Source organism: Macaca nemestrina, chromosome 7 (genome assembly GCF_043159975.1).
Source record: "Macaca nemestrina isolate mMacNem1 chromosome 7, mMacNem.hap1, whole genome shotgun sequence".
Taxonomy (NCBI): Eukaryota; Metazoa; Chordata; class Mammalia; order Primates; family Cercopithecidae; genus Macaca; species Macaca nemestrina.
The window spans coordinates 78508414-78530618 of record NC_092131.1 but is presented as its reverse complement, the minus strand read 5'-3'; the positions used below and the strand labels follow the sequence as shown (position 1 = coordinate 78530618).

Here is a 22205-nt window from a genome sequence, read left to right as displayed (position 1 = left end):
ACCATTCGTTTCTCACAGCAGTTTTTCCCTTGTCATAAATCAGTTGGTCTGTGTATGCACATACTTTCTGGACTCTATTTCATCGGTTAATTTTTCTGTCTTTGTGTAACAGCACATTGCCTTAATACTTTATACTTAACTTTATGTAATGCTACCTTGTCTTTACTGCACCTCTATAATATGTTTGGCAATTCTCCGGTTTGTTCTACATCAGGGGTGCTCAACCTCAGTACTATTGACATTTTTGGGCTGGATACTTCTTCATTGTGGGAGGCTGCCCTGTGTATTGACCTCTCTGTAAGTGATCACTCAAATCCAACATCCTTGGTTCTCTTGGGCGCCTTCAAATAGTGTTTTGTTCTTTTATGTCGTATTTTATTCGGCTTTTATCATTGTCCCTCATGGGACAGTTTATCTGATTAAAGTTTTCCTTTATACCTAGGAATAGACCTTCTAGAACAGATTATTATATTGTAATAACTTTTTACCTAAGACTAACTCTTGCCTGGTGTGGGTTCAATTGGCTTTGACTTTTCCCAAATACCACAAGAACACATGTAAATAAAATAAAAAGATGAGTAAAACATATAGAAATAATAGAATCATCTAATACTAACTTCCTCTACAATTGCCCAAAAGTCCATAAAATTGATATAATTTGATAAATAAACTTACAAATAATGATACAGTGTATTAATGTGTTCCACTTAAGGATCCGCTGAGTGTTTCTTGTTTCCTTCTAATACTGATGATAGTTTACAAAAAAAAAAAAAAAAAATTCATGCCCACAGAACTGTTATAAATTGACCATAGTTTGGATTTTCTAAAAGATGGACTGCTTTATGGATGGCAAAATGGATAGTTTACTGCCAAAGTTGACGACAGTTGAAGTTTGTCATGTGATCTATGCTGTTATAATATTTTTTCTGTCTTAACGTTAAGAGAAATCTGGGATTGAATTTCTGTGCCCAAATGGATAAACAAACAGAATTACCAATGTTGTAATCTGTATCTGAAAAAGGAATTTTATAGTCAAAATAGGTGATCATTTATGGAAAATATAACTTTCTTATATATGAGAGAAAATATACTTACTATGGCAGATTTGCAAAATGGATGGTCTAGTGGCATTAATGAGCAATGCCGTCTTCACAAGGGTCAGGCCATCATTCTTTTTGGAAATGGAAATTATTCTTTAGTGTATATAGAACCCAAAGGTTTTACTATTATTGCCATAATATCACTTCTTATTAGGCACCCACTATAACTTTTAAACTATAGTTATTGGTGTTATTGGGTTGAAAAGGGACATAGGCATGATACTCCCAGTGTGCCTTGGTCGAACAGGGTGCTTTTGTTCCCATGTGGAGTGAAGACATGAAAGGGAACAAAGGCAACATGTAAATATGTGTCCTCCTCAAGGTGGGCCAATGTTTCCTACTTTCTCTGGGATTGGATAAAAACAGAGACAACCAGGCACCCCATAAGGACACAAAGGGCTTTGCTGTGTTTAAAACATGATTCTGAGAACCAGTGTGTCAAATAGTGTCACAAACATTACTTCCAAAGGCATTTCTCATTTAAAGTTTACCTGAAGGCATTTTATACAAGGTTATGAAAGCTTATGACTCCCATCCCAGTAGCTTTAAAAAGTGCCTTGTGGCTCTAATATTTTCTCACTTAGTAAACATCTGATTTGATCATAATTTTACAAGCATTCTTGACAGACACAGTTAAAGTCTAATTTTAAAAATATGTATTTATAAAATAGATTTTAAGTATTTTACCAAAAAATTTTAATTCACCATTTAATTTCAACATTTTATGTAATGTACCAAGTAATTCAGATAATTTAGTAGTTATTTAATTTGGTTACATAAAGCAATAAAATAAGTTGGTTTAAAAACACAAAAATCTGTGTTAAATTATACTTACATAAGCTAAATTAGATTTATATAGAAACCATACATTTATATACATATATGCATAATTTACAATTTTGTTTCTTAAACTTATTTTTAAACGTCTATCTTATAAACATCATGACTCACAGCAGCTATACTTAAAAGCAAGAGTAACTGCTGTAACTTGTAAAATCACTAATTGCGAAAATTCAAACTCAAAGAACTTCTGACCTGAGAAGATGACACAGGATTATTTTAAAACACAGACTTTGACTTAAGCACCTTTCAGTAAGATTATCATAATTTCAATTAATAGAACTTTATGGAATAACATATGGTCACGCATACACATTCTGAATAGGTACGAAGTTATAATATGTTCTTCTAGTTATTGGTGAAATTTAGTACCTGCCTTCTCCAACTAGGTTCACTTAATGATGTACTGAAAACACAAAAAACTCCTAAAAGAGAGCCCTATAAAAGAGTATAGGATTTTCCTAATTATTAATATAATTCATTTGACTTATACACCTGGCTTACGCTGTAAAAAAAATTTGGTGATATAAAGATCACGATCACAAAAATTTTTTTCCAAACAGGTAACTTATATAACTTCTTATACTTTTTATAGATGTCTTCAGAATTTATTACCACTCTCCACTCCAAGAGGGATCTATTCAACCTAAATGTTTTAGTATTTTCAAAATTTTTTTCGAATTGATTTTTACAATAACAGGATTATGAAGCATCATTGTAATATCCACTGGGAGATAGAAGGGGTAAATATGGGAAATTTAAATCCTCAAACTATTAGCCTATTTCAGAATGTGTTTTTATTTTAAATAATTCACATAATTACCACAATTTTTATTTTGTTTTGAATGTTTGGAAAATCCAAATTTAACTTTCTTAAAGAAGAATATTAACCATATCCATAAGATGTGTGTGCATGTGGGGGGGCGGGTGTATATATATACACCCACACACACAGTCTAAAGCTAATGGAAATATTTAAAGTGTTAAGTCCTAATTTTCTCACAGGACATATCAATCAGTTTTTGACAATAAGCCTGCATGTATGCCAGTATGCCAAGCAATAAAGACATAAAGACTTTCATGGTTTCACAAGAGCAAATTTCAAGTTTCCTCTCAAAATAAATATTCAGCCATGCCACAGATTCCTCTAATAATCTTCAGAGAACATTTTGTATCTCTCTGGTTTCCAAATTTTGACAAGCGATGTTTTGCAACATTAACACATTAGTTCGTGCTGCTCTGGCCCTGTGACCACGATAAAACCTCACATATTTTACAATTTCCCTAAGCTCAGAGATAAAAGCAAACTCAAAACTGTTGGATATTTGATGAGGCACTGACCAATCTACAGCACAAGCCCCGAAGAAACACTGTCATTAACACCCTGGCTGCATTCTCCCTCCTAGGGCCCTGTCTTGGATTGACATTGCTATCACATCATCCCACAGATTTCTCATGTAAATGGGGAAATGGGTAAACAGGAGGCCTTACCAGAAGGGGCTCATCAGGGGCACTGGTAGAGAGTTCAGCAGATGATGTGCGGATGGTGCTGAGCCCAGTGAGGGAAACATTCGAGAGTCTTCTCCGCCTCACACCACTGCAATTGTTGGGTATTTTAAATGCACATCTTTTATGGTAATTCAGACCACATCCTGGAAAGGGAAAATAAAAATTATTTTTGTTGAGCCATAAATTAAAAAGTGATTCCAATATTAGTGTAAAGTAGAATTTCAAAAAAATAGTACAGCTTCCGTTTTTCTTGAGGGTATTTGTAAATTCAAATTTTCTTTTGAATATTCTCTGATTTTTTTTCCCATTTGTTAATGGGTTTTGAATTCTGATCTTATTGCACAAGTTCAGGAACTATACTAGTTATCATTTTAAAAAAATGTTCTGTGATATAACAGAGTTAGGCTTTAAGGGATATAGAAATTAACTCAAATTAGATTATCTGAGCCACTTTTAGCTGCCACAAGTTCAAATGTGAGTGGACACATAAAGGAATATTAATCACAGCACATCACAAGTTTTAGACAACACTAATTTGAATCTGGGTCTCATAACTTGCTTGTCTACATGGCCTTGAACAAAGTTTTCACCTCAGTTTTCTCATCTCTAAAATGGAGGTAATTCTAAAACCTTGTAGAATTACTAAGAAGATATATAAAGTACCTCACATGCTGGTTTCCACATGGTAGGTGATAGATAATTGGAAACAGATTTCCCACCTAGGCAAGTGTCAGTGTCCTTTCAATATTTTTACTATTCATATTCCCCATGTAGCTGGAGGCCATTACTTAGAACACAGCAGTCCGGACAGACAAATTTTCATAAAACTACATTTTAGGCAGAGTTTCTTCCAGTTCATTGTCTCCTAGCTTCCCTCCTCACAGAGAGAAGTTCAAAAATTGCAGATAGCTTATTTGTAGGTTGTATAATAAATGCTCAGTTATATTTGTCAAAGTTCAAAGAGCTCTATCCCTGCCCTCCCAATCCAAAGAGAATAGAGTACATTTGCACAAGTTTTAAAGATTATATCATGGTGTCCTAGTACCTTGAATTGTGCAGCTCAAAATGTTCTTTCCACATTATAATAAAACTATGTTGTTGGTGCAGAAATGCGGGTACATGTTCTAGTTCGCGACTCAACAGCTGAGTGAACTTAGATGGTTTAATTTCCCAAATCTCTGCTCATTTCAACAAATGTGTATTCAATGTCTACTATTCCAATTTCTGACTTACTTACTAGGCAAATTTTATTTTTAGTTGGCTGATAAAATATCGAGCACCATATAGGGGTGAAACATGTCCACATGATAAAGGAGAAAAGATGTGAGAATAAGGGCTCCCAGGTCAGACCAACTTTGTTCAAGACAGGAAACTTAAAGAAATGTACAGAAGACAATCCATGTACCCCTAAATGCCTGGAAGATACTTCCGAGGGAGATACTGCTACATTACTGTAGAGTGCACAACATAAGCAGATAGCTCCAGCATGCGTTATTTTTTATTTTTTACTATTTTATTAGCTTTAGGTGTACAAGGTTTTCAGTACATGAATGAATTATATAGTGGTAAAGTCTGGGCTTTTAGTGTAGATGTCACCCAAATAGTGTATGTTCATTGCACACAATAGGCAGTTTTTCATCCCTCAGCCACCTCTGAACCTCCTGCTTCTGATTCTCCAATGTCTATTACACCACACTCTGTGCACCTGTGTACCCACAGCTTAGCTTCCACTTAAAAATGAGAACACACAGAAATTGGTTTTTTGTTCCCGAGTTACTTCAGTTAGGATAATGGCCTCCAGTTCTATCCAAGTTGCTGCAAAAGACATTATTTTGTTCTTTTTCATGGCTGAGTAGTACTTCATGGTGTGTGTGTGTGTGTGTGTATATATATATATATAAAATGCATATTGTGAACTGTATTCACAATTGCAAAGGTATGTAATCAACCTAAGTGCCCATCAACCAATGAGTGGATACAGAGAATGTGGAGTGCATACACGCACACATACCAATGTATATACATGTTTGTATATATGTGTGTGTATGTATATATGTGTATATATACATAGATCTATGTAAATAGGTGTATATATACATAGACTTATATATATAGGTGTATATATAGATAGATCTATGTATGCACACACACAAAAAAACCATATTTTCTCAACCAAGTAGATGAAAATAAATGTGTATATATGCACATATATATGTGCGTATATATATGTATATATGTGCGTATATATATGTATATATGTACCACATTTTCTTTATCCACTCATTGGTTGATGGGCACTTAGCTTTTACATGTCTTTGCAATTGTGAATTCTGCTGCGATAAACATAGGAGAACAGCACACATTTAACTTGCATGGGAAGAAAATAACTTACCCTCACATTTAAGACCTTGACGCACCAGCCCCCACAGCATTTCTCCACAGTGATCACAGAAAGCTGGAGCTCTGTATGAATGAACAAAGAGGGCGTGGGGACGAATCTGAAAGTCTTCAAAGGTGGCGGAAGCTGTAAAAATAGTGACGTTGAAAAGCAAATTGAATAGGCACACTGATCTGTAAATAAAAAGTATGCAAGATAATAAATATGCCAGTACAGATATAACTCTCTAGCCAAAGTTAGGGAAGATAAGATGCAACAAAGCTTGCACTTTCAGCCATTAGACATTATTCCCAGCCACAGTTTTACAGTTGGTGGCACAGCAACCATCTCTCTTCTCCTCTTCCTGCTTGATCAAGTTTCAGACCACTTTAAAAATGGCCAAAAAACTAGCAGAAAGCATGAATGAAAGTATAAGTAAACCTGATTTACAAATATCTGATGATACTCAAAAAATATGTTACTTTTTATCTTACTTAAGTGAACTAGAAAGGTATTCAAAAATATTAATGAAAAGAAAAGTTGATGAATTGAATTCAGACAGATCTGAAAAATAGTACACTTGAGTATGACCATGAAGAAGTACATTACAGGGTCCAGCTGAAAGACAGATATAAAATATGAGTGGCTTCCTTATATAGGGATAGAGCTGTTTGAACTCTTGGGCAATGTATAATAACTAAGCATTTAAATCATGACTGAGCAACAACCAAGCAGCCACTTCACCAACATGCCGAAGAGAGGGATTTAATACATACACTGGTGAATTGCAGTCCATTCTGAGAAATACACCTTAATCAACCATATTCATGTTGTAGGGAACTTTTTGGTGTTGCTTACTGTTGCTTATTCTGTATGGTACTCATGCAGGATATTAAAATCCATTTTTATTACATTTTTCCATATGATATTTTTTATTATATTATAAAAGTGGTTTGTGCTTTTTTTGTTGTCAAGAAATAGAAAGGTATAGACAGCAGAAAGATTAGCTTTTTTCTCAACATCCTAATGGAAAGTGGTGGATCTTTCCAGACCTATGTGCATGCAGTAAGCCTGAGGTTGAGGCTGCACAGTATAGCACCTGGCAGTAAGAAGACCTGGGGGAAGCCTGACCTTTACTGGAGTGACATCTCAATAAGCACAAGCCTCAGTTTCTCATACCTAAAAAGAGACAGTCTGTCTGATGACGACTTCTCCATTCCCTTAAAATTTAAACTTCCATTAATGTAAGAACAGAACCATATGAACTTAATTTTGTAAGATTTTATTTTAAGATAATTTTGGGGAAAACTGAGGCCTTCAATATATTCCTTGTCTTCTGCTGTCCTTTCCTTTCCTCCTCAATTCAAATAAGTTTAGGAAGTTGCATATCACATTTCCCACTTCAAGATCCACAATATAATTGTCAATGCTTACTCCAAGTAGATCAGAAAAAAAACTATGGTTTGGGTACCAATCATCTACTTTGGTGGTTTGGTCAAAATGTGTCCAATTGGGAGAATGCTAAATTCTCTTTAAAATTGGTCTCTCATACTCATGTAGAAAATTTATTTTTAAAATATCAAAGAAAATAATCAAAGATAAAACTTTATGCCAATTCTTAACTTCTAGCTTCTCCCCTCAGTCCCAAAATCATCCCTCCAGACCAAACAACTATGACAATAATATGACAATGATTAGTTGAATAATTACTGTAGTATTCAAAATAAGCAACATTAGAATTTGACAATACGAATACCAAGCTGGATTCAGACATTTTTGGAATTAATGAGAAGGAATATAAATAATTAAACTAAAGATTTTCAGTGACACTCCCCCAATTTATGCCAGGTAATTTCTTTTTTATTTTTCGAAGAGGATTAACATTCATAAGCAGTTAGCACCCTTGACTTACGTTTAAATGCCATATTTCTAAAGTTCAATTTTAATATTCTCCTGTTAATTTTAGAATAATTAAATACATTTTAAAAATAAAACTACGCAGTGTGGTGAGGTTTTACATCCATTTGAAATCAAAGCACAACATCCATTCATTATGAATTTACCTGTTCTGCACCCTGGGGGAAATCAGCATTAGTTGAGAGTATGCATGCCATCTCGCCTAATCACAAAATTGCACTTCACAGATAATCACTTAGCACAGGAAAACAAAGTGAATGCTGTAATTCCATTTCATTTAAGTTTAGGAATCAAAATGGACAGATAAGAATAGGAATATTAAAGTGTCTAAAGATTCTAAGAGAGGAACAATGGGCTATCTGTTAGTCTGTCATAATCAATCAGCCAACCTAAATTAAAACCATATGACAGGGCAACAAACTAAACACAATAGGCCCCTTATACTGGTATTTGTGTCTCTCTGATTTGCTCTATTCACAGCCTATTGTTATACTCCAGTGTGCAAGAGAAGAGAAAATGACATGCTTTTCTTAGTCATTGAGCATTTGAAACAGGTAATTGAGCCAAAAACCCTAAGATAATCAGTTCTTTAATGGTTCATTATAAATTGTTGCACAAATGGAGTAAACTGTTTGGTTAGCAGTACAGAAGAAATAAGGCTTCTGAAGCAAAATAATCTCTGAAGGTCAAAATTATTTGCATAGTAAAATAAAATAATGTCAGATCTTCCAAGATTTTCAGTACTGTTTTTTAAAACTGGCAATTTTGTCAATGGGAGAAGCATAAACTCTTTCTGGCTATGACAAGTTGGGACTGATATAATGAGAGGAAATGCTTAAGCAATCTGTAAGGTAGTTATTATGCCTACCCCCATTTTACAGATGAGAAAACTGATACTCAGAAATTAAGGAGCTACACTAGGTAATATAGAATCTGAACTCAGGCAGTCCTGACACCAGAACCATATAAACTCTCTCAGCCACTATTACTCAACTTATATTTCTTTGAGTATTTAAACACTATGGATTATAAGCTGTACCTTTATTTTATGTATCACTGAAAAATATTTTTTAGAGAGTGCAATTAAATATGTATAAATCATAACCCCTTGTAACACGCATTATTATCTTATAACAATGTTGGGAAAATAAGAAGCCATGAAATAAAGTATACGAAAAATGTATCCAGTTCTCAAGATCAAAAATTCTTTTAGTATGCTTTTTGCATGAGCTCCATGTTTAGAAATCCTCCTTTCCAAACAAATTGAGGAACAGTAATTGGTTTTTCAACTTTTACAAAAGTCAATGGTAATGATACATAGGTGAGCTAACAGCCAACTGAAGCTTTGTGTCCACATGATAACATGTCACTACATTGAATTGATTAGTTTGTTCTGTTCCAAAGCAAAACACTCTGAAGTTTCCAAAAGCTGTGAAGCTTTATTGTGGGCAATTTTTATTTCTTTAGTGTCTAGAATATTGAAAATAGTTTCTGGATACCACTCCTACACAAAACCACATACTTGCCATTTTTAAGGTATTCTGTAGATTAAAAACAAAACAAAACAAAACAATATTGGCTGGGTGCAGTGGCTCACGCCTGTGATCCCAACACTTTGGGAGGCCAAGGCAGACAGATCACCTGAGGTCAGGAGTTCGAGACCAGCCTGGTCAACATGGTAAAATCCCATCTCTACTAAAAATACAAAAATTAGCTGGGCATGGTGGCATGCACCTGTAATCCCAGCTACTCAGGAGGCTGAGGCAGGAGAATCACTTGAACCTGGGAGGCAGAGGTTGCAATGAACCAAGATCGCACCGCTGCACTCCAGGCTGGACAACAGAGTGAGACTCCGTCTCAAAAAACAAAAAACAAAAACAAAACAAAACAAAAAACCAATATGTGAAATGTGAGATTAATTTGAACAACGGTTGCATGAAGGGAGACTCTGATATAAAACTGGCTTGGAGAGATGGGACCAACAGAGAAGCAGGAAAAAATGACCAACCTTGGGGGTCGGCCATATCTTCTTTAAACTTCCTTTCATTCACCCATAAACACACATCACTGGTGGAATGATCACTACTCATAGTCAGTTTATTGCATTTGTGAATATCTCAAATTATTAGAAAGTTCTTTCTATTGAGGCCCTAATATACTTCTCTAACTTTTACTTACTAATTACAGTGCTAAAAGCAAGCCTTTAAAAATAAGGCATTTTTATGCATTTAAGTGAGTTCATGTAAGTAAAGCAGTCCTAATAATTTCAAGCTAACATAGTTTATTTATATTATGTGTTATTAATATATCTAGAATCTACTAGGTAATATAGTATATGTTGAAAATAGAAAAAGGACTAAGGAACGATATCTGTAGTTGAGAGTTGAAACTCAAAATGAGGATGACAGTTCCATGTATATTTATAATACCAAATGCAGGGATGGAACACAAGACAAAGGGTGGCTAAGTCTGTCTAGGTCTGTCAGGGAAAGTTTCATCCAAGAGAGGAATTGTACAGAATCCTGAAGGTTGAAGAGTATTTTGAAAAGCAGAGAACAGGATAAAAGAGGGAACATTTCTATCTAGTCTGATTTTAACTATAAATAACATAGGATTGTCTGTATATTTCTTTACAGTTATTGTGGATTCTTGACACTTTATCATCTTTGGTGCACTGTCAGGGTAATCAGTAAGAATGACTACAAATTGTCCATGAGGCAGGGAACTGAGAGATGACAACAGATCAATTCCACACTATTGTGACCCAGGTGTGTGACGGTGCTTGTAAAATTAAGCTTGCACATGTCCATACTCCCTCCCCTCCACGCAATACACACATACCCAAACCCCATTGATCATTTTTTCCTGCTTCTCTATTGGTCCCAGTCTTTCCAAGCCAGTTTTGTTTCAGATTCTCCCTTCATGCAACCGTTGTTCAAATTAATCTCACATTTCACATTTTTGTTATACCTGAAAACATCCTCACAACTCTCCAACAACAAGAACATTCAATAAACTCCTGTAGAGGGACTTGCAATAACATCTTTCAGATGGGTGATGAAATGAAGGGCATCTCCATTTTTGACTTAACATCTGACCAGAAAATTGTTAGTGAGGTGCAATGATGGGAATTTGGGAGGCTGTGAGTATATCATCTCAGAGATCATAGTAGTCAAGAGAAAAAAATGTATTTAGATATGTTGACTAGGCAGCTCAGAAGTTTCTGGGAAGTTATTTCCTAAGTTTGTGGTTAGAGATTAAAAAAAATATATGGCTACAAGAGAAAAAGGTCTCACAAGCCAGACTGAGAACACAATAGCAAGTTGCCCTAATTAGGAAGAAAAGGGAGTGGTAACTAGATAAATGATGTGACTGCCCAGGGAACTGTCTGATAAGCTCAGGTTCACAAAAGTAAAGTATCAACAACAGAAGGAGCAGCACAGAGTCAGACTGAATGCAAGTAAGTGGCTCCAGCCAGAGAACCACCCTAGGAAGGCCAAAAGAAGGAAAAGCTGAAGCTTTTTAAAAGCTAAAAGAGAACAGAAGGGCTTTCAGCTGTGTGTTTCATGTGGAAAGAATGAAGCAGAGATAGGCCTCAAACACAGAAATAAATAGTTTAATGAAAACAGACAAAATAGAAAAAGCTATTCGATTATATTTTCGTTTTTATCTTTTCTAGAAAAATAGATCATCGTTAAACTAAAAGAAAAAAATAAGAAGTAACATATCAAGAAGAAAAAAAAGTCTAGGATGGATGAGAAAGGGGCTTTAAAGAAATTATTTTCAATAGGCCCAAATGAATTATAGACGAGTACTTAAAAGCTTATTTTTAACTTTAAGTATCAGGAGAACCCGCTCCCGATGTTTAACGTGGGTTTTTTTCCATTTCCTAAGTGTCTCGGCTGGGTTGAGAAATAAAGGGAACAAGCACAAGAGAGAGAAATTTAAAGTTGGATGTTGGGGGAGACATCACATGTCGGCAGGATCTGTGATGTTCCCCGAGCTGTAAAACCAGCAAGTTTTCATTAGCGATTTTCAAAAGGGGAGGGAGTGCACGAATAGGGTGTGGGTCACAGAGATCACATACTTCACAAGGTAATAAAATGTCACAAAGCAAATGGAGGCAAAGGAGATCACAGGACCACTGGATGAGGTGAAATTAAAATTGCTAATGAAGTTTTGGGCACGCATTGTCATTGATAACATCTTATCAGGAAACAGGGTTTGAGAGCAGATAACCTGTCTGACCACAATTTATTAGGTGGGAATTTTCCTCCACCTAATAAGCCTGGGAGCACTACAGGAGACCCGGGCTTATTTCATCCCTTCAACCATAAAAGACGGGACGCCTTAAAAGGGGCCATCTATAAGCCTACCTTCAGTGCACGTTCTCTTTCTCAGGGATGTTCCTTGCTGAGAAAAAGAATTCAGTGATGTTTCTCCTATTTGCATGCGGCCAGTTCAAAGTTACTTCTCTTGTTCCCTGAACATCGCAGTTATCCTGTTCTTTTTTTAAGATGCCCAGATTTCATATTGTTCAAACACACATGCTCTACAAACAATTCGTGCAGTTGATACAATCACAGGGTCCTGAGGCAACATTCACCCTCCTCAGTTTAAGAAGATGACGGGATTAAGAGATTTAAGTAAAGACAGGCATAGGACATCACAAGGATATTCACTGGGGAAGTGATAAGTGTCCATGAAATCTTCACAATTTATGTTCAGAGATTACAGAAAAGACAGGTGTAAGAAATTATAAAAGTATTAATTTGAGGAACTAATAAATGTCCATGAAATCTTCACAATTTATGTTCTTCTGCCCCGGGTTCAGCTGGTCCCTCCGTTCGGGGTCCCTAACTTCCTGCAACATTTAAGAAAACATCTATCTCAATATCCTAACAGAATGATATTTGCTTAATGAAATTATTCTAAAGCCCTTTTGTAAGAAGAATAGAACATATTCTAATAAGAATAGAAAAATGTAACAAAAGTAAATAAATTCTGCTCTACTTGCTATTAAAATATTCTATAAAATGTTGATATTTTAAAATATGGGTGGCTGTGAAAGACAAAAGAGAGAGATCAGTAGGCTAGAATTAGTGACCCAGAAATCTACTCTATGTATATATCTAAAATATAAGTCTTAACGGAAATCAACGTCAAAGGTGGAGATATCATTTAAAAATAATTAACAAATTGGCCAGGCGCGGTGGCTTATGCCTGTAATCCCAGCATTTTGTGAGGCTGAGGCGGGCGGATCACGAGGTCAGGAGATCGAGACCATCCTGGCTAACACGGTGAAACCCCGTCTCTACTAAAATACAAAAAATTAGCTGGGCGCAGTGGCGGGTGCCTGTAGTCCCAGTTACTCGGGAGGCTGAGGCAGGAGAATGGCGTGAACCCGGGAGGCAGAGCTTGCAGTGAGCCAAGATTGTGCCACTGCACTCCAGCCTGGGTGACAGAGCGAGACTCTGTCTCAAAAAATAAAATAAAATAAAATAAAAAAATAATTAACAATTAGTAACGATTAGCAATATAGGGGAAAATACTACTTGAAACAATATTTCCTCTCTTATACTAAAATAATTACCTGCTGACCAAAAAGTTAAATGAAAATATAAAATCATAGAAAACCTAGAAGAGAACAGAGTGAAATCTTATTAAATCTCTGGTGACAAGATGACTTAGAAACAGGAGGTCATAAATCTGCAGTGATGCAAGAAATCAAATGAGACTCATTAGCATGATCATGTAGGCACTACCGGTTGACTTGCCAAGGAGTCATATAATAGTCTCTTTAATTTAGCATAGTTAGAGTAGATTTATTTATAATAATTATATATTCTAGGTTGCAGAAATCTAATTATGCTTAATAACTTCAGGTATATAGAACATAATTACTAACATTCAAGGAGAGATCCCTAGGCAGTTTTGGATTCCAGACAAGCAGGTAACAAGGCCTATGTTCTATTATGAAAATTAAGAAAGTTAACATGTATTTACTTCTCAGAAAAAAAAAGAAATTATTTTTTTCATTTTTTAAAACCAGAAGGATGCACCGGGACAGCAGGAGTGTTTGATGGCAGGGCTAAAGCCTTGCTCAAGAAATAGCTTAGGATCTACTCATGAACCCACAGAGCTGTTACAGTTAACACGTGAACGATCCTTTAGTTCTTTTCTAGGCAACTGAGCTCTATGGCTGCTGCAAAACATCTGCTTGAGAAGCAGCAATGCCTCCTGACAGGAAGATGTTGCTTGAATAAAACAGATACAAAATATACACAGTTATTATCTGTCCATTAAAATAAATAAATTTATTTTTAAAAGCTTTATAAAAAATAAAGTTATTTTTACAAAACGGAGCCTTATGTAGCTAAAGGACGAGAGAGCTATAAAATGGGATTATTTTATGCCATCTACCTCCATACCGAGTTGGCCAAGGATACTCTCCTCAACATACTTTTTCTCCAGCCATTTCTAAGAATGCTTCACTGTCTTTCACGTCAATCTCTCCCTCTGTTTTGCATACACACTTCTCAGGTAGCCACGTTCCACCCGACCCACACCTCAGCTCAGTGTCACCTATTCTGGGATATGCCTACCCCCACCTGCAGAAGACTGCCCTCTTCTCTGTTTCATAGCGTCCTGGACACTTCTGTCATAAAATGTATCACTGAATATTGCCACCCCTTAATTGTTTATTTGTTCACACATAGCATTACACATTGCAAGACCACAACTTCTCTAACTGCACATGCACATATAAAAGTGATTAATTCTCATAAACATGTTGCTTCCCTGCAGTTCTAAGGCTCTACATTTTATTTAAGTCTCAGTAATCAGTAAATACAGTATTTCAAGTTCAAAAGTAAAGTCCATCAGAATAATATCTTGGATCACATTTTTAAAAGTGTCTAGCATTGCCTTCCAGAGATGTTTTGGCTAGTACCTTGTTATTCTAAGTGCAATATGGTGTCAGTAGTGATAAAAAGCACGGACAGAGTGCCAGGGAAGACCTGGGCTCTGATCCTGGTCACAGCAAATGCATGACCTGGGGGAAGTTACTTCACCTCTCTGAACCTCAGTGTCCTTTTCTATAAAACAGGCTTCGTGTAATGAATCTCACTGGATTATAAGGAGGATATAAAGTAATTAGTATCATCCTTAGCATACTAGTGGGAGCTGTCACAAAGAGTTCTTAGCACAAGGATGTAGTATATGGGCTTTGTGGTCAGAAAGACCTGGGTTTGAATCCCAGTTATTATTAATAATAATTATTGGCACAATCATCATTACTAATGAAGGGGAATGCTGTTTCTAAGTCTGTTGCCAATTCAGAGCCCTTAAAAACTAAGGGCTATAAAAACTAGCATTATTTGTTCCTTCTACTACCTTATAAAGCCTATGTTTCCACTCCAGAGGAAACTGCTCTTCTATCTACTGTTCTGGTTAACATTAATTAAATGGAGCTGGGTCCATAGGGCTGTGTCTAGTTCCTTCCCTAAAATGAATCAATTAACAGTTGGGAATTGCAGTGGGGAAAGAAGGGTCACCATATCCTGATGTGACTGAACGACAAATGCCACAGCTGGAAAGAGATTAGAGAGCATCTTAGGTCAAGAAAGACTATAAATGGTTGCCCCATGTGTCCAACATAGAGGAAAAAGAAAACTAAGTAAAAATGTCATGGAGTCAAATTCTAGCTAATGAGTACAAGCACTGCAGGCACCCTGAATAGAGGGAAAGAAAGGTCAAATCTGTTTTTCTTAGAAAGCTCCATCGTGTACAGGAGGCTTTATACCTTTAAAAGGATAATGACCTAATTTACATGAGGAACACCAGCATGCAAATTACCTTTAAACTTCTTACAAAAGGTTGGTAGACAAAGGCTAGGTACAGTATTATTCAGAAATATTCTGATAGGCAGCAGGGCTTCTCAGGACAAATAGCATCACTGTTGTCAAATACAATACATTTGCAGTTACAGACACAGGACGAGGTTCTATGTGCTTTTACTTCAAGTTGCTTTAAGTCTCACTGTACTTTTCATACAAACAGATGCTTATTTTTGATTCACGAACAACAAAACCTTTAAAAGCTGTGAAATATTCAGGGTATACCCACTCCAGAAGAAGCAACAGTTCAACAATTGCTGAATCCAATTCAGCGCTGTTGGCCAAGGAACCTGCTGTGTGCAGGAATTGTCCCAGTTATGGCTCAGGGGCACTGAAAGGAGGGAACCTTGGTACTTAGAGACTCCCCCTATTCTTCATGAAGAACAAAGCTGACTGATTCAGTTGGTCCACTCTGGTTCATTAGAATAAAAGAAGAACTTTATGAAAAATCTGATTTTCTGCTTTTTCATCAGGTTGAGATAACAGCTTATATAAAGTAAAATTTATTCCTTTTTGTGTACATTCTTGACAAACACATACACACAACTGAGGACCAAAATTGAGATCCAGAACAATTCCCAAATTTTCTGTGCCCCTTTGTAGACAATCGCTTCCCCATCCCCATTCCTCTGACCATCACTGATTTATTTTCTGTCCCTTATCTAATGTATCATACACATGTAACCTTTTGAGTCTAGCTTCTGTCGGTATAATGCATTTGAAAGTCATCTACATCGTTGTAGGCATGCATAGTTCATTACATTTTTTTTGCTGAGTTGTATTTCATTTTGTTAAGATCCTACTGCTCATCCATTCACCAGCTGAATCCTTTCAGTGGCATCAGTTTACTCATTCACCTGGGAATTAGGGTAGAAGGTCAGCTAGGATTTGTGGAAAGCGGAGATCAAGTCAAGAGTAGTAGGCTCCAATGAGGTGGAGGTCAAAGGAGTCTCCCTATGTTGCCAGGCCGAGTGCAGTGGTGCCATCTCGGCTCACTGCAACCTCCGCCTTCCGGGTTCAAGCGATTCTCCTGTCTCAGCGTCCGGAATAGCTGGGATTACAGCCATGTGCCAAGCCCAGCTAATTTTCATATTTTTAGTAGAGACGGGGTTTCACCATGTTGGCCAGGATGGTCCCGATCTCCTGACCTCGTGATCCGCCCGCCTCGGCCTGCCAAAGTGCTGGGATTACAGGCATCAGCCACCGCGCCCGGCCAAGTTCAGTTTTTGACCTGTTAAGTACAAGGTGCAACTGAGATAACTGAGATATTCAGGAAGGGATGGATGAAAAGTAGGCAAATAAATACATAGGGTACACAGCAAAGTTTAGATTTAGAGTAGGACATGGACTACAGAGTTAATCTGGGGGTCATCAGTGTCACAATAGTAAATAAAGCCATGTGAATTTATGAGATCCTCTAGGGCTCTCATTTTCCATATGGTAGCCGCTAGCCACATGTTGTTATTCCAATTTAAATTAATTAAAATTTAATACAATTAAAATTTCAGTTCCTCAGTCACACTGGCTATATTCAAGTTCTCAATAGCTACATGTGACTAGTGATTACTAAATTGCAGAGTGCAGAACATTTCCATGATTCCAGAAAGTCGAACTGGACGCCACTGCTCTAAAGAGAGAATTTAACAACAGCAACAAAAACTTTGGACTACGTAGCCAGCATATACGACATATTAATTTTTCTCCATTTATTTGATAAGCTCAAGTTTAATTTTTATTCTTAAATTTTATTATTTACTTACTGAAATTGGCTAACACTTATCGAGCACTTACTTTTAGTCAGATTCTGTGTTAAACATATTATTAATTTTATTTAAACCCCCAAACTCCGAAAATGAGTGCTATTATTTTCCACTTTTTATAGATGATGAAATTAAGGATTTCAGTATGGATAAATTAGGCTACAAACTAATAATAGGGAATTTCTGGAGAATACTTTAGATCAATCCAGGCCTACACATAGATCAATCCAGGCCTACACATGGATTTTCTAAGTAATCATATCAACTGCAAGTAAGTATCACTTTGTCCTTCTCCAGTATTTCCACTTCATTTCATTTTGTGGTGTTAACTCCATTTGCAAAGAACTTCCTGAAGAATGTTAAATACTAGTAAAGTATTTAACTTTAACAAACAGTCCTGTTTTGTTGTTGTTGTTGTTTGTTTGTTTTGAGACAGGATCTCCCTCTGTCACCCAGACTGGAGTGCAGCAGTGGGATCTCAGATCACTGCAACCTCCGCCTCCCTGATTAAGTGATTCTCCTGCCTCAGCCTCCCGAATAGCTGGGATTACAGACATGTGGCACCATGCCAAGCTAATTTAGTAGAGATGGGATTTCACCATGTTGGCCAGGCTGGTCTCTAACTCCTGGCCTCAGGTGATCCACCAGCCTTGGCCTCCCAAAGTGCTGGGATTACAGGCATATGCCACTGTGCCCAGCCCAGTTCTTTTTTTCTTAACCTTGAATGGACTGTGCCTTAGATTATCTAGTTAAACATGATGCTGTTGATTTGAGGTAGTTATTCTTTATTATTTTGAAAGGGGACATTTTTATTTCTAACCAATGATTTTTCACTGTAAGTTGATGTTGAATTTATAAATAATTATAAAACTCATGCTAGATTATAAAAACTGATTCACTAGTAATGTCAAATCATCTTATTTCTATAATAACTTACTTGGATATTTTATATTATTCTTTTGTAAGCTTATTGATTCCATTTTTTTCAAACATTTTATTTAGAATTTTTGCATCCAGAAGACAAAAATAAAACATCATTAATTGCATGTAGGCTCCAAATTCAGATATCCCTGGAATTTATGTACAATTTTGCCACTAACTTGAGGAGTTAGTAGTAAATTCCTTGATGTCTCTACATCTTGGTAAAAGGCTCATTATCACATGTAGTGAATACTAAATGCTCATAAACATCAGCTATTCCATAAGTGGACAGGATCTATAGTATTCTTTCCTTTTCTTGTACAGTCTTTTTCAGCTTTTGGGTAGTAAAATTCTGCAATGTTTGAATAATTTATTGGACAAGTTTTTTAAATTGTATGCATTCTGGAACAGTTTCTGCTTGTGTTTGACAGAAATTTCACCTAAGGTTTCCTGAAACAGTGCTCTCTGGGTGAGAGGGGCAGGTGGGAACTTGGTACATCTTAAACACATTTCCAACTTCAAAGTGTTTCAAAAGTTTCCAATTCAAATTTCAAAAAGTATGTATGTGCACATTTTAGGGTAAAGAGGACATTCCAATGAATTCTCACAATCTAAATTATAAAGTAGGTATGTTTCTAATAAAATATATTTCAATACTTAACTAAATTTAATTGTATCTCTGATAAAAAAGAATGCATTTTAACATATATATGCAGGTCTAAATTAATAAACTGATTATTTGCATCACAATGTAATTAGCACACATTTAACATGACAATCCTAATTTTAAAGCAGAAATATTATTAGAAATGATAAGTAAGCATTAAAATAAATATTAAAAACAGAGGACAATTTGTATACTAACTTCCAGCTTTAGGTAAGTAAAAAGTTTCAACCACTATTAAAAGCTGCCTGTTAATCAGAAGGCCACAGGGCAATCATTTTCTTGGACTCTTTTTTAGTATTTGTCCTAGACAAAAGTGATAAAGAAAAAAAGTACAAAACTCTGAAAACTAACCAAGTGCTGCATTTATTTTGTAAAAAGCTGATAAAAATGAACCTAAAAATGGAAATTTAAGATGGAAGAAAATTTAATAATAAGCAAAGAGTAGATTAAACATGTACCATATGGCAACTTTAGCCCATCTTCCTAAAGTGTGCTGTAAACATAACATTAGCATAAATGATTCTGAGCAAAAATGTTCCAAAAGGTGATTTTGCCTGTGGGTTTTTACATTTGGTAGAGCTTTGATGTCATTTTCAAAAGCCATTGTTCTCAGCACTCAAAGATTGTATCTAACCTTCAATTTTTTTAGCTCCTTCCACATTTACAGTGACATTCTCTGGATTATTTCAACACTCAGCATGATAAAACTAAACAAATACAGCATTCTCCAGCATATTTAAAACAAAGTGGAATTCATATTTTATTTAGTAGATTCATAGTCAACCTTCTAGGATTAAATATTCTAGCTAAAGAGCTGTGATAAATCTAATAACAAACAAAACAGGTCAAGTAAACTATAACATAATATAAGTGAACATGGATTTGGAGATTGTCAACATCAGGAAGAGATGCAGGCAAAGAAAAGGGAGGGTATAGAGAAAGATTAGCTGTAAAAGATGAAGGAAGATACAAATCTTTTTTTTTTTTTTCTTCTGATCTGCAGTCTCACTCTGTTATCCAGGCTGGAGAGCAGTGGTGCAATCTCAGCTCACTGCAACCTCTGCCTCCCAGGTTCCAGCAATTCTCCTGCCTCAGCCTCCCGAGTAGCTGGGAATACAGGCATGCACCACCACGCCTGGTTAATTTCTGTATGGAAGGTACAAATCTTGGCTGGAACAAGAAAAAGAATTTCTTAGGAAGAAACACAGTGGAATAAGGCGCAGAAGAAGAAAAAATGTGGGAAGTGAGGGGTACTGAAGGAATCAACATCACTGCAAAGGAAGGTTAATAAAGGTAAGCAGTGGTAAAGACTGTGGTTCAGTGATTTGGAATTCGCTGATGGACAACTTTAGCATTTCAAGTTGAGGATTTAGAATGCAATAACATAGTCGGGAGTCTTTAAAAATGTACTATCATTTATTTTAGTTAAAAGTATCACACATGTAAAAGAGCACATATAACAAGTACAATTTAAAAAATAATAACCCCAATTGTACTCTCCATACAACTAAAGTAAAGGACACACCATTATCTTTGAAGCTGACTTGTGATCCCCTCCCCAACTACGTAGATTAAATAGAGAAGTGTCAGTGTTTAGTGAGTATTATTTAAGAGGATATAATGGGAGATGCAGAAAGAATAGAGACACTTTAGAGACGAGTAGGAATCCTGGTTGGCAGGGCTCGGTGGCTCAAGCCTGTAAACACAGCACTTTGGGAGGTCGAGACAGGCGGATCACGAGGTCAAGAGATCGAGACCATCCTGGCTAACACGGTGAAACCCCGTCTCTACTAAAAAAAAAATACAAAAAACTAGCCGGGCAAGGTGGCGGGCGCCTGTAGTCCCAGCTACTCGGGAGGCTGAGAGCAGAGAGGCAGGAGAATGGTGTAAACCCGGGAGGCGGAGCTTGCAGTGAGCTGAGATCCAGCCACTGTGCTCCAGCCTGGGCTGCGACTGAGCGAAACCCCGTCTCAAAAAAAAAAAAAAAAAAAAAAAAAAAGGATCCTGGTTGCCTTAAACTAAGCAACAAGAGGAATATATAAGAAAGAAAAAAACCTACAACGCACTGTTACTAAGTACGGAAAGGCAAATATGACTCCATTTGTTGTTTATCTTGCTTCTTTGTTTATTGTTGGGGTTGTTTTAGGTTGGCTGATTTTTGCATGAAAGAAACAAAATACTGGTACTACTAACAGAAATAAGAGAGGAACATTTGAAGGGAAAGCCCATGTTTTAGGCCCACGGTTGAGGGAATAAGACATTTAAGTGTGAAAACTCCATTAGCAGAAGTAAATTTAAAATGAAGCCAAGATGAAGCCCAGGGGTTCAAGAAACAATTTCTAAAAACTGCCTGTTGACGAAGATGAGACAAATGAGTCTTTTGAGATATAAAAAATCAACCAAAGAGTTCAGATTTGAGGTTGGAGGGCTAAGAAAGAAGTAAATGGAGGAATCGATTGTAAGATGTGAAAACACGGGGAGGAGGAGAACCAGGAGTACTCAGTGTCACAGGTAAAGAAAGAGGAAAGCCTTTGGAAAAGGATGAATTGGGTGGCCTAAGAAAACACTTCTATATTTTTTACCATCTGGTTAGTTACAGATGCTTGTAAAAGGGAGCAAAGGAGCTGAATCCAGCCTACTGCAAATGAGAAAGAAAAAGGTGAGAGAATAAGAGATGGTCTAGGGACTTCTTCCATTATTTAAAACTGTAAGAAAAGCTTGTGTTGTTTTAAGCCAGTAAGTTTCTCATCATTTGTAAAAGCAGCAAAAGAAAATTAAAATAGACAAGCACTGTTTCATTTATTTCCTCATAGCTCTGTTGAGTTCTATATTGGTATTCTGGGACAAATTTCCTGTTGCAAATAAAACAAAGTTTTCTTGTGTCTTTAAGTGGGCTTCCTGGCCCTTTCTGTCACTTCATGAAAATGAGAATATGTGGTGAGTTAAAAAGCTCAAGAAGCAAAAGGAAAAAAAAATAAAATAGGAGAAGTTAGATTACTGGAAAATTTATTTTGCTTCTGAGTAATCACAATTTTATTACATTTATGTGTTTCCATAACTGAGATGAATAATATTGTCACATGGGATGAAGGGAAGAATGAATAAGCTGTGTGTGTCACTGTTAAAAAGAATGTCTGCATGGGACCAACTCTCCCTCCCTCATGTACCAGTCAGGGCTGGCTTCAAATGGCCTTATGACCAGCATTATTCTCCAAT

General features: G+C 36.3%; 1 protein-coding gene across 3 annotated transcripts in view; it reads right to left on the bottom strand.

The window, feature by feature from the left end:
* The window catches only part of LOC105477914 (protein kinase D1), a 373044-nt gene that overhangs the window by 83610 nt on the left and 267229 nt on the right, over positions 1-22205 (bottom strand). For all 3 annotated transcript variants that reach the window (XM_011734785.3, XM_011734786.3, XM_071100376.1), the window contains exons 3-4: positions 5842-5973; positions 3432-3592 (exon numbers count right to left, since the gene is read on the bottom strand). In XM_011734785.3, the coding sequence (XP_011733087.2) occupies positions 3432-3592; positions 5842-5973 (293 nt within the window). The remainder of the gene's footprint in view (positions 1-3431; positions 3593-5841; positions 5974-22205) is intronic.